Source organism: Phragmites australis, chromosome 3 (assembly GCF_958298935.1).
Source record: "Phragmites australis chromosome 3, lpPhrAust1.1, whole genome shotgun sequence".
In the NCBI taxonomy this organism is placed as follows: domain Eukaryota; kingdom Viridiplantae; phylum Streptophyta; class Magnoliopsida; order Poales; family Poaceae; genus Phragmites; species Phragmites australis.
Genome location: NC_084923.1, coordinates 13,689,613 through 13,703,157, shown reverse-complemented (window position 1 = coordinate 13,703,157; position 13,545 = coordinate 13,689,613). Strand labels below are relative to the sequence as shown.

Below are 13,545 nucleotides of genomic sequence, written 5' to 3'. Positions count from 1 at the left end.
ACGCACACCGCTCCACTCTGCATCCGCCGATGCATACACGCGCTCAGCAAGACATCCAAACACGTCCTAAGATCACGTAACATCATTTCTTTGCATAATGGAGGCCTCAGTGCAATTCACAATGGATATGCCAAGGGTAAAACAAAACAAACAGACAAGAGAATGAGTGGTCATAAAAAATCATGAAACTGTTAAAAGGGAATCTGTCAAAATTCCAAGCGAGAAGACCTCATTTCCATTACACCATCACATCAGAATGGTGTCATGCGCACCAGCATCCAAAGCAGCACACAGCACAATTACGCAACAGCAGTTCTTCTCAGTGAAGCTATCTGTGACTCGCGAGGTTCATATTCTGAGAACGACCAGTACAGAAAGATCAGACTAGAGTAGAAACAAGCATATTTGTATATACAAAAAAGAAAGCTCCAAGTGTTGCGAGACAGACGATAAAATAAGAAACCAACATTATAGACACTTAAAAAAGATCGCATATTGTCCTTGTTCACGACAAACAGTTACAGCACTTCCTGAGCTAAAGGAATGGCAATAAAAGAAGCGAAATTACCATCCTTCCATACAATAAATTGTTCCTCTACTCACAATAAAGTCACATCACATTACTTCACCAAATTCTCACAAGCGTGATTCATCTGCCTTCTACGCACTAGTTTCTAGCCTTCAGAATTTCATGCCAAAAGTTGCGGCTAATGATAAGTCTTGTGGCATCCACACGTTATAACGGAACAAAGTAATAATCAGCCATTGGAAGTCTCAATCTTATCTTTTTTCTCTTGCCCACGCGCAGAGCACAAGCATCCGGTTGTCCACAACTATGACAAACTTACTGTTCGTATCTGTGTCCTACAAGTTCCTTTGGACAGAGAGATTGTATGATGCAGATTGCAAGGTCATCTTCATGCTAAAGAGTTTCCAAGCGGCAAGCGGAGAAACCTTCATGATAAAACATGTGAAATCATTCATTTTCATGGTTCCAAATCCAACCAATCATTTGCACAACAACTTGTACATCTATGTATTTCTATCTCAGCCTCAAAAGTGGCTCGAGATTCGTGCAACAGCATTTGCAATTTTCCGAAGAAGGGATGATGGTGCGGGTTTTGAAAGTTTACATCAATCTCGACCCACATTATATGGTGATGATAGTACATGTTCGAAGTGATAACATTTCATCAGAACTGTTGCTGCATGGCATACAAGTTAAAGCACAATTAAATCACTAACTTCAGTTCTGAAAAGTAAACAGGAGCCAAATAGCCCACCACATTTGATTCGAGTATTACTCTTGTGGTAAGATAATATTTATGTACATAAATCACATCTAGGTTTCAGTTTAGACTTGATGTGTACATTATGCCTGTTTGAGATAAAATAAAACTGAGCTGGAAAAAATGAGTTGCGATCGTGATTTCTCTCTTACAGTTATTAAAATTCCATAACAGGGCATAAAAACAGAATACTATTAACACAACACTTTCCATTTCATGTTAATAAATAGTGGAACAGTAACTAGTCATATGTGACCCCCTCCTCTGGGAAAAGTGGAAAAAGATAGAGAAAAAAAAGGAAAACCAATCACCAGTAATACATGGATCTGCTGATTGATAATACAATCACTGGCTCACTTCTACTTCCCAGTGATAGTTCAATCAGATATTGCGCAAAACTAAAACTATAAATAAGATACACTCATCGATGGTACCTGACATTTTGCCACAGATGTACTTATCCTACCTTGAAGTCCATCCATGGCTGCCAGTAAAGTTTCTTGGATGCCAACTTCTCAATGGTTTACAGGGGCATATGGACCTTGACCATCTCTGTTATAACTTATGTGACTTCTTGTTGAAGGAACAAACATGCTCTGGAGAGATGGATAAACAAGTCATAAGGTTACATTTGATGACACTTAAAATATGTTACCAAAGTAAAGCAACTCTAGAGTTTTTCAGCAAGCACATCTGTAAATTGACAAAATACCTTTTCCTTTTCAAAAGAAAAATAACATGTTTCTTATTGCATGATATGGATTAGTAGATCGGTAGGATAAATGGCACCAGCGCACTCGCCCTCTCGCAGAGGCTCTAAGCAGCTGATTGCATGGAGGAACTTTCTTGTTTATTCATTGTTGATACCGATTCTCAGCCGCCCTTTTAAATAGAGCTGGCGTTACAGATTGACTAACACCTTGCCCTAATTCAACTAACAAATCTTATCTCTAACTAATAAATCTAACCGAACTAACAAATCTTATCTCCAACTGATGAATCTAACCAGACTAACTTAAACTAACAAACTCTATCTCTAGCCTTCCGCCAAAGAAGCTTGGCCTGATCCCTCCTGCTGCACCGGAGTTGCCTTGTGCCGCCTCCTGTAGGTTCATCTGATAAAAGCGTCTACAACACTTCCGCCCTCCTGGAAAAACAGCTCGTCCTCGAGCTGGTACTCCGGATATTGCTAAGCAAAGCTTTCTAGAGTCTCCCATGTGGCATCTGCAGCACTGCGCCCAACCCATTGCACCAAAAGTTCCCACACACCGTGATTGAGATGGGACCACACAATATTTCCCGGCTCCGGAAGAATTCATCCATGTTTGATGTGCGGCAAACAAACAATATCTGTCCGAGGGTCACCATGATACCTCTTCAAGAACACCACATGAAACACGTCATGAATTTGAGCATGAGCTGGGAGTTGTAAACGATACACCATTGGACAAATACAATCTTTAATCTGAAAGGGCCCGTAATTTTGAGGAGCTAACTTCCCAGCAGCCTTGTCTATAATTGTCGCAGTCGTTCGGTGTTGCAAGTGTAGCCATACCCAATCACCTATTGCAAACTGAATGTCATGATGGTCCTCATCGTAATGCAGCTTCATGGAGTCCTGGGCGTGACAGAGGCATTCCCGATGCCTAGCCCATAACATTGCATCCCTCCTGACATGCAGCTCGTCCTCAAGTTGTTAGGCAGGCGGTGGCCATGATACCTCTTCAAGAACACCACGTGAAACACGTCATGAATTCGAGCACGAGCTAGGAGTTGTAAATGATACGCCACCGAACAAATGCGATCTTTAATCTGAAAGGGCCCGTAATATCGAGGAGCTAACTTTCCAGCAGCCTTGTCTATAATTGCCGCAGTCGTCCGGTGTTGCAAGCACAACAATACCCAATCGCCTACTGCAAACTGAATGTCACGATGGTCCTCATCGTAATGAGGCTTCATGGAGCCTTAGGCGTGACGGAGGCATTCCCGATGCCCAGCCCATAACATTGCATCCCTCCCAACATGCAGCTTGTCCTCAAGCTGCTAGGCAGTGGCCATGGTCGAAGACCTTGTTGACTCCGAATGGACGCAAGCCGGGTAAGCAAGCATTGGAGTGTCTTGGGCAAGATGATGGTGGCGTTGGCTGCAGTTGTCATCAGGAGGTTGAGTGACCCAAGCTGAGTTGCACATGAACTCCTTGCACCACTTGATAAGGCAACAGTGGAGCACACACGACGATGACATGCTCGCTTGGTAGGAAGCCGATGTGTTCCACACCGTTTAAGGCATGACGTCAGTCAGCGGCGAGGCGAACACCAAAGTCATCCCGGTGGCCTAGCCACGGACAGGGATGGACCAAGCAAGCCCTAGCCAAACGTTCCGATGACAAGCATGGAAGACGCTGGTGTGGATGGCGCCGTTGTCGTTGGTGATGCCCGGAGCTTGTATACGTGCGTTGCCGACCTAGCAATTTGGACGCCATTGCCGCCAAGAGGCTTGCGGTCATCGTTGTCCTGGTCAGAGCCTCCGGCATCGCCCATGCCAGAGGTGCCGGCCTCGCACGCGAGCTGCTTGACAACCACGATGAGGGAGGATAATTGGGTCTGGATGTGGGACATCTCATTATTGTAGCGGTCGACGGCGAGCAGAATCCGGACGAGCTTGGGTGTGATGTCAGCCATGGTCGTAGAATCGCCCATCTCTGATACCAAAGATGATATGGCTGGGAGATGAGGTGTACTCGCCCTCTTCATCAAAGGCTCTGAGCAGTTATTAGATGGAACTAAACTTATTTCATTACTTGTTGATACCGATTCCCAGTCGCCCTTTAAATAGAGCTGGTGTTACAGATTGACTAACACCTTATCCCTAATTCAACTAACAAATCTTATCTCCAACTAATGAATCTAACTAAACTAACAAATCTTATCTCCAACTAATGAATCTAATCGGACTAACTTAAACTAACAAACTCTATCTCTAGCCTTCCGCCGAAGAAGCTTGGCCCAGTCCCTCCTGCTGTGCCGGAATTGCCTTGTGCCGCCTCCTGTAGGCTCATCCGACAAAAGCATCTACAACATTGCAACTGCCAGCTCACTAAATACTTTGCAATATTGAAGATACGGTAGGTATTTGCTAGCAATGGAACTAGTTTACAAGTATCAATGACTGCTCATTGCACTCGTCTTGAGAGAAATTTAGCATCGTATCATTGGTGCTGGCTGTACTGGAGATAAACAGAAGTACAAAACAAGCATGACGTGTAAACAAATTGTTTATATCTAGAAAATAAACTAATATACACCAGCTTGTTTGTATCTAGAAAATAGACATCATAACTTACCTTAATTTGTTGTGGCAAACCAATCCAAAATTCCAGGTTTGGAATGGCCTGGAATATAAGAGAGTAAGACAAGATTGTGGTTTTAAATCATCATAAATTGTAATGCATGAACAAGTTGCTAAATTAACTGCTCACAGAAATATCAGTGCTAGGTGACGGTTGAGACTTTATATTGCAATTGCAAAGGAATTTAAAATAAAATAAAATCAAAGGACACACTATGATTTACTTTTTTATTTGAATTTCATTTATTGATATCTTTATATATCCTTTTAGTTCTTGACGGTGGTTGTGAACTTATATACAGTTCTCAGAAATCCATTTAGAAAGAGGGAAATCCAAATAAACATACCAATTTACAAGAAATCCAAGTGGAATGATTGAAACAATTATTTTCATAGTTGGGTGCACCCTATTCTCAAATTGGGTGTTTGGTACAAAACTTAACATTTTGAGTGAACTATTTTCATCTCCCAGCATTGGGATCAGGTACAGTCTTTAGGAGTCGGTCTAGCTCAGCCCTCTTGGGGAAAGACTACAACTTTTAACAAACTTTTGAAAAAAAGTTTTCTTGAGCTCATTCCCAAAACTGGGACCATAATGAACAATATATCATCCAAAATTTGGGATAAAACGGTACATTTTCACAACAAATTTCAGAAAAAAAAAATTCTTTAGAATAACCATGTATGCATATACACATGCACATGCAGATGCATCATTTAACTGGGAGTTGGGTTGATGAGAATTGCTATGGATCTCCAATGGCTGGGAGTTACATACAAGAAGAAACTGTGGGAGTTACAACTAGCCTCTCAAAGAAAACAACAGCAGTTGGGCCCACCAAATAATTTACTGGATGAGGCATATATCACAAGAAAATAAATTCAACGACTTTGTGTTAGACTAGATTTACCTCTACAGAATGAATGCCGAGGAAATAATATCTGTACATTGCACCAATCAAAATGTACCCTCCAAGAAGGCACATAACTCTGCAGAAAAGTTAGGCATTAATCCAGCCAGAACTCAAAAAAAGGAAGAAGAATAAGAAGTGAAAAACTTTGATGGCATGAAAAATCATAAACGAGACTGTAATTTGGTATCAAGAAGAACATAGGCACCCAAATTCAAGACGAGAAGGACTTGAACCTGGGTGGTGGAGGTGTACACCCACACCTCCCACTAACTGAGATAGACTCAATTGCTTCCTACTGTAGATCAATGGTTTACTATAACAACTAGTTGAAGTTTCATAAGTATATGCAACTCAAAATAACATACGTTATGAACAAAGTGCCAAACCATCCCCAGCCACTTCCAGAAGCAGAAACAGATCTTGCACAACCAGAAGGGTGTCTAAGTGTTGTAGCCTGTGAGATACAACTCTGTTAATGTCTTAAAAGAAGAATCTGCTGTAGAAAATTGCACGATTGCAAATTTTGTGTACCCACATAATCACAAGTTCCAGATAGGATGAATTTGTCTGGTACCTGCAAAAGAAAGGAATAAGGCACTGGTGATAGAGAAACAAGCAAAACAAAAACTTCAAGGAACTGTAAATAAAAGAATCTACTCACTTGGGCTACAGTTAAATCACAAAGGACGGAAACAGAAATAGAACACTTTGATGAGAACATCTGGACAACAACACCCTTTTGAGGATTGCTCTCATCTATTCTTCCCCCCAGAGAAACAATAACCATGTTAGTTCCATAGAGTAAGGATAGTTCTGAAAGATTCAAATGCCATTCTCACCAATTAGAGATATATGAGATTTGGATAAACTTCCAATGGTTGTGCAAACATCATATCCTGCAGACAACAAAACATAGATTATGGTACACCCAGTCACAAACACCAGCAACCAAAAAGAAAATATAGCAATCCTGACTGATGTTTTAAAAATAAAATTTAAAATCTTTTGAAAATGCAAAGTGGAACTACTTAAATTAATTGTTCCACCGGTATCGTTCCTGATACACAGTTAAAGATATACTAGTGCAAAAACTGGTGAAAATATATCTACTCAAGGGAAAAAAGCTACCTCCAATATTATTTGACACAAGCGCAGTGCACTGGGTGCCACACCTCAATGGACCGCCACAGTCCTTATGGCATGTAAATGATCAGAACAAAACAAAATGAAAGAAACTAATGAGAAAAATAGAATAACTGCAGATAATGTGAAGGTACAGAGGAAGCAAAATGATTGGCAAAATAACAATGTTCAGGGTAGTAATATATGTCCACACTATCAGTGCACCTATCAGATTAGTCCTTGACATGAGAACTTATCAAAGATTATGTACAAAAGCAAGAGCATCCGCTAGCACAAGGAAAAGGTCAATGTTATGCACAGCTATGTTTCACCGATACATTGTGGAGGTCGCCGTACCCGTATCTGAATACGGCGGGATACGGCGATACGGTGCAATACGGCGATACTCGTGGGGAAGAAGGTGCAGCTAAAGCAACGATTGAAGCGAGCACAAAAGGAGTGCTCCCATGCCGGTGCAGCTCTCATTGTCGACGAAGGCATCCAAGAAGAAGAAGCAGACATGTATGCATTGCCGAGGACAACTCTTCCGCAGCAAGAGAAGGCCAATGTTGGCAAAAATTAAATATATATTTATATATACTCGCCGTATCGGCGTATCCTTGTTTTTGGGTGATCGCCGTATCACCGTACCCGTATCCATATCGCATATTGGTGAAACGTAGATGCACCGCACAGACTGCTTGTTAATGCTTACTGGAAATTCAGCTGATGCAAATGAGCAGTTAAGTATGCACCTGATGGGCTAGTCTTCTAGTGATATGATGGACCCTTGATACAATCCTAACTAGTACAATGAATGGAGTTGCTACTGAAGCAGTGTCGATGGATAAATTCATATACATGCACGAATCACAAATGAAAAGTAAAGGGTTTCCGGATTTTGTAAAAATAATTCAGACAAGTAAGAAAGGCCGAGCCAAACTCAATATCGACCCAGATAAAGCAGCATCGAATGTTTCTGAATGGCTTCCGTTTAGCTTATGGAACGGCTAGGTCAAGAGAGTACCTCACAATTAAAACACACAGGTGGGTCAAAGTTGAATATCATTTCATCGCACAGCTGCACACATGGAACAAATAAAACTGTTGTTAATGGAACTCTGAGCCTCGAATTTTTTTAAGGGAGTTCAATCAATCCATTTTTGCAGTTATTGTTCATCTGCTTCTAATATTAGCTCTACTAAATGTAGGAATTACATTTGCAAAAGACGAAAGAGTAACCTATCAAAACCAACCTGGAACCAGAGTACCGAATCATTCACAGCCACCTTGTAAAACCTGAAACACAAGATGGCCGTTGTTACGGGACCACTCAGACATAAAGGTGCCATAACATTACAAACAAATGACAATGCGACCAAGACAACCAGATGGATTTCAAGGTTTGCTAGTGCACTGTGCTGTTGTGCATACTTGCAAAGCTCTGTCCCAACCACGCAAAGAGTAGTGAAGTCTACTAGTAATTTTCAACTTTGAACAAGCGAGCCAAGCAGGCCACAAGTACACACAAGTTTGTAGAGACATGCTGCTCTCTTACCAGGATAAGTTTGTTATGCTTACTATACTAATCGGTCAGCTCACGTGACAAAGTCAAGTGACGGAATCACCGCATCACAGCTTCGGCAACGCAGCCAATTCTCAAACACAGAACGAGCATTTCGTCAAACACGAGGAGCTCGACTCCGCGAAGCACGAGTAGTAGGTCCCGAACCTACCGCTCGCATTTCGTCTTCGTTCCATCGTCCGTCTCACCTCCCTTTTTTTTTTGGGCGCAAAGGAGTAACCAATTCACGCGAGTGTTACTAGTGGTCGAGCAGAGGGAGTGGTTAGTTACGTACCCGTCCTCGCTGAGGACGCCGTGGCGGTGCGCCGGCGTCGGCGCCGCGAGGGTGAAGCTGAAGAGCTCTCCGCCGTGCGCGACGGAGAACTCGCACGAACCGCCGCCCCCGCCCCCGCCCCCGCCTCCCCCCGCACCGGCGAGGCCGCAGCCGCAGGCGGCCGCAAGGAGGAGCAGAAGCATCAGGCGGGGTTCCAGAGCCGGCATTCGCAGCGGCGGCGTAGTCGAGGAGCGTGTGTGAGCTTGTCCGCTTGTGGCCGGGCGAGGACTACCGAGGGCCGAGCCTGGATGCCTCCTTCCCTTGCGCGGCTGCGGCTCGAGCTCACCTCGGCCGCGGCAGCTGTCGCCTTCGGCTCCGTCTCCATGCCCTGCGAAGCCGGCACCGGTCACGTGCGGCACTGCTGCCTGCCACGGTCCGCGGCCAGTCGCTGTGCCGGGCGGGCCCGTTCCACCCGGCTCGCGCGTGGTTTGGTTTGGGTTTTGGGCTCGTGTCCGCGCCTGCGAATCTGATGGTCGACTCGTAGGACCTGGAAGGCTGGAACGCCGCAAGCGCCAAGCCCAACCAGATTGCCGTGCAATCATCGGAGCATATCGTTTTTCGGCAACGATTGCGCCGTAACGCGAGTCGATTTTGAACCGTTGCGTCGTCTGACTCGACTGTACCTGGACGGCTGGTCATGATATTGATATGGCACAGGCAACGCAGACTCTGCCAGCCTCGTTTGCCAAGACTCTGCCTGCAGATACGTTGGGACTCATGGTGCGCGTAGTCGTGATGCAATTGCGAAACGGCACTCGACAGCGCACAGCCACAACTCGTTTCTGACAATGGTTCCATGGACGCGCGACGATTGTTTGTTGAGTTCCAATTTCGATTTGCCAAGTTCACAGAAAATGTGATTTATTACTGTTATTTATCTCGGCGAAGCCAAGCAGGCATCTCGTGTTGCACAAAATCACAGAGAAGACCAAACGGGCATCCTAAACACCCGAGGTTATCTCACGATCGAGTGCCGCACCGCTTCCTGGACGTGGACGCACACTGCAGCTTATCAACGGTGCACCGAGCCCTCTCTCGCCGCCACAGGAGTGACGCTCTTGCAGGCAACACCGTCGTACACATCACGGCGAGGCGGCGCCACCGGCGTCCTGTCGTGCTGCTGCTGCCCCTGCCCCTGCCCGCCGCTGCCGCCGTCATCGCCCGCGTCGCAGTACCCCTTGAGCATGTCCCCCTCCTCGGGGGTGAACCCAATGACGGACAGCATGGCGTCGGCGGCCCAGCAGCGCTGCTCGATGACGCGGATGGCGCGGCAGCACCCGGGGCCCAAGTACGCCTCGCCGTTGAGGAAGAAGAGGATGATCTCCCCTGTGCACGACTTGATCTCTACCAGCACCTCCCAGCACTGCTGCGACCCTTCCCCGTCCAGCCGCTCCACCAGGCCCCGAGCGGCCACAGGGACCGGCGCGGGTGCAAACATCGTCGGCCGCGCACCGGCCGTCACGTTGGCCCCGGCGAGCAGCGCCAAGCAGAAGATCAGCACGGCCAGGGAATGGCGGGAGCGAGCCAGCATGGATGGTGGTGCCATGCTTTAAGATGACACGAGCTAGCGATGCGCTAATTTGAGTGGGCGTGAGGCTTGCGGCTGTACTTATACAGGGTGCAACAGGCATGCGAAGAGACGTAAGTTTCAGAACGTGGAAGGGCACGGTTTAATCTACTAGTATATGGGAAAAAAGTGAATTGTAATTTACAGATTATAAAGGCTTGATCAGGTGCATTATCATGCGGGTAATTAGTTTTTTTTTTCGGTTGCCACCTCTCTTAGACAGCTGGGATGGAATCGTTCCATGAGCATACCAGATTATCATAGAAAGAAAGACATTATCGCATAATCGTGTGCTGCAGAGTTTGTCTTCTTTTTACAACTGAAATAGTAAAACTAGTAAACATCCTGCTTAGCTCCTTGATCTCGTACCATAAGCTTGCAACAGTTGACCTTCCACCTGAGTTCATTCGAAAAAGATAGGCCAGGTGAAGACAATCCGTTTTCAAGATGATATTATCGTAGCCAAGTGCCACTGCGACCAATAAATTGTCTCTTGCTGCCATTGCCTCAACCATTAATGCATCTGGGAGGTCACTATACCATTACGCTTCTGCTGCCAAAATATTACCATCATGGTCCCGCAGGACAGCACCACTAGCCCTAGAATAATCTCTTGGATGAAAGCGCCATCCAAGTTCACTTTAATGACACCACAAGCAGGTGACCTCCATGATTCACATGAGTTCGGATTTGATGCCGACTCTTTCATCTCTATACACATGAGTTCTTCCACCATGCCTCCTTTCATTCCTTCTTGACCATAGTGACCAAGCACCACAAACAAACAACGAAGCATCGGCACGTGAGCACAGCTTCCCTGTAATCAGATCGTGTAATTAGTTAAGGCCACGATTAAAACACCCAGTGGTAAGGGCGCATGCGCTCATGTATGCTGCCACGTTCGTGGCATGGCACCCATCGGCACGCCAAGACGACGCACGCAGGGTGTGCGCGTGGACGGAGTGCTCATCCAGTCCATGATGTCCTGTGTAACCGAGCAGGATTGACTAGATGTGTTAACAGTGTTAGTATGACACATTTTTATGCTCTAGAATTTTCAATTACGATTACAACCTCAACACATTTTTTTCTGCTCCAGAGTTTGCATGTCCTTCCTTCCCCTATCGTTCGCATTTTTGTGTGTGTATTTTGTGATGTTGTTAACCGCACCAGACCAGGCAGTGGCGCCGGCGAGCAGCTCTAGCAAATATTGGAGCAATGGAACGGTAAGTTAATACGTGTGTGATGTGTGGGTATGCAACTTGATGCTGTATTTGTACATGATGCAAGTATTAACGTACGTGTAAGTGAAGAGGCTTAAGTTTCAGAATGTGGAGAGCGCATTTATGGGGCATAATGGGAACGGTTTAATCTACTACATAATGGCAAGGAAGTGGAGTATGAAATACGAGCCTCGATTAAAAGACCGTTTGTCACCATAGTAGAAAGACTGTTGGTGTTGCCAAATGCATATCTAAAAGGGGATCTCGAAAAATGAACAGGATAGTGAATTTACATTTCAATCAAGAGAACAATTGTTATGATTCTGCCAGGCTGACAAACTTAAAATACCACATTACATTTCGACTAAATCTACCAACACATGTGGGCTATAAGTCCTCTAAGAAGTGAAATATCGGATTTTATACCATTTCGAAATATTAGTATTTGATGGTGCACTAAGACACTAGAGTACATACAACAGGAGGCCAACAGAAACATCTTGAAGGCTCAATTTAGCCTCAAAGACATCATATGTAAAGCTAGGCAGCTACGTGTAGAACTAGTAATTGCAACATGGCCATGGCCAATGTTGGATGAAAGGAAGAAGCAGCAGAGGTGCGAATTGCAAGAGGAAACGGGCAACTGTCTACAGATGGATCAACAGTGGTTATCAAACCCAGGCCATTGAAGTTGCAGCTTTCCTCGATCTGATCATGTTGCTGGTAGTAGTTGTTGAATGCATACGACACATTACCAGGCCAGCCAAGTCTAGAGCAGGAGCCACCAGGCAACAGAGCAGTGCAGTCGCCATTGGAGCACGCTGCAGAAAAACTGGAAGAAACATTGGGCAAGTCCTTGTTGTTGTCTACCACACACCATTTTGATGGAAGGTAGTCCACATCAGGGCCATTCTTGAGAGCTTTAGGACCTTGACCTATGTTAACATGGTACTTTGCCTGTCCATCAAATGTAAAAATGCCACTGTGCCTTTCATAACCTCCGCTTGCTGTACTGCATCGATCTTCATCTAAAAGGCTGAAGAGATACGTCGCAACTGGAGGCACTTTTGGGCGAAGTGGAGTCCCGAACTTTTTAGCCAGGTGATTGACTAGGCCAGTCATGAACGATTGAGCAATGGCAGGAGTTGCATTCACAGCTGCATCTGTTGGCCATCCTGCTCTCCCAACAATGATGTCCATGTCTCCGAAGCCAGCTTTGGTTAGAGAAGTAACCAGAGCATCTAAGCTTGCATCAAAGTAGTTGTCATACTTGTTTTACCATCTTTTACTGGATGTGACATTAGTTGGAAAAGGTGATAGTCCAACGACAGGTTCTTGTTCTGTTGAAAGCTCAAAACTGGATTCAGCTCGACCATAAATGGAGAACTATTGTTTGCAAGAAATGACAGGAGTTCAGCCATGGTCTTGTTAACATCAGGTCCGAAGCTAGCTTTTGAAAGCGGGGTAGAAGCATTCTGGTATGTGTCAGCGCTACAAGGTACCACCACCTTGATCTTGCTAGATAATTTTGCATCAACCAATGCTCATTGAATATTTTCTGCTGTACGGACTACAAAAGGCTGGAAATGTTGTCCATGACTCATAAGAAATGGCTCATTCCCAACAACAACGTACCTGTAAAGTCAATTTACTTGTCAATTATCGAAGGTACAATCACGAAACCGAATTGCAATGAAGCCACACATACAAAACAAACACAAATTATGGATCATTACTTGAATTCATGATTCACTTCATTTATGCAGTGGGATACAGGCATACAGTGTACTCATGATACTAACTGTATAATAAATTGCTATCAATTTGAATTTCGTGCAGAAATCAAAAATATATTTTTTACCAGACAAGGTATCATCTGCGAAGTCGACAGAGCACTAAAGACCCAATTATATACTCTTTCAGGCATTTAGGATCTAGGTTTTGGATATAGTAATTGTGAACCTGGATAAAAAAATGAGGAATACCAAACCGTAACAGATATTCTCCCAGGTTGAAAGTTGTTACCAAGGAGTACAGATATGTTTGCAATCTATCCATTGAAGAACTGCTGTTAGAAATAATGTATTCCACCTCCAATTATTTATAAGGTCTAGAGACAAGTGCTTTTATTATCTTTCAGCTCGCATTCACCAGGGGAAACCCAGCTAAAGTCAGATGATCTAA

At 44.6% G+C, this 13,545-nt stretch overlaps 3 protein-coding genes across 8 annotated transcripts; all 3 read right to left on the bottom strand.

The window, feature by feature from the left end:
- Positions 1–498: 498 nt before the first annotated feature.
- On the bottom strand, positions 499–9,017 carry LOC133912290 (uncharacterized). Of its 6 annotated transcripts, none has more exons than XR_009908780.1 (12): positions 8,533–9,015; positions 7,930–7,972; positions 7,701–7,754; positions 6,680–6,743; positions 6,391–6,447; positions 6,213–6,307; positions 6,087–6,125; positions 5,917–6,005; positions 5,549–5,627; positions 4,633–4,680; positions 1,724–1,885; positions 499–954 (listed from the first exon to the last, which is right to left on the bottom strand). XR_009908780.1 is itself a non-coding variant. In XM_062354954.1 (12 exons), exons 1-11 carry the CDS (start codon positions 8,736–8,738, stop codon positions 1,805–1,807), a joined length of 855 nt encoding a protein of 284 aa, XP_062210938.1. In that variant the 5' UTR covers positions 8,739–9,015; the 3' UTR covers positions 499–954; positions 1,756–1,804. The 6 variants fall into 6 exon arrangements, 4 of the variants coding, with proteins under 4 accessions (XP_062210938.1, XP_062210939.1, XP_062210937.1 ...); XM_062354954.1 differs by having other exon boundaries at positions 1,756–1,885; XR_009908781.1 differs by lacking the exon at positions 499–954 and adding an exon at positions 970–1,205.
- Positions 9,018–9,438: 421 nt separating this feature from the next.
- On the bottom strand, positions 9,439–10,202 carry LOC133910998 (egg cell-secreted protein 1.3-like). The gene has a single exon (XM_062353232.1). The coding sequence runs from the start codon at positions 10,115–10,117 to the stop codon at positions 9,584–9,586; it is 534 nt and encodes a 177-aa protein (XP_062209216.1). The 5' UTR covers positions 10,118–10,202; the 3' UTR covers positions 9,439–9,583.
- Positions 10,203–11,693: 1,491 nt separating this feature from the next.
- LOC133910997 (glucan endo-1,3-beta-glucosidase 9-like) lies at positions 11,694–13,020 on the bottom strand. The gene has a single exon (XM_062353231.1). It carries the CDS (start codon positions 12,559–12,561, stop codon positions 11,902–11,904), a length of 660 nt encoding a protein of 219 aa, XP_062209215.1. The 5' UTR covers positions 12,562–13,020; the 3' UTR covers positions 11,694–11,901.
- Positions 13,021–13,545: the final 525 nt, after the last annotated feature.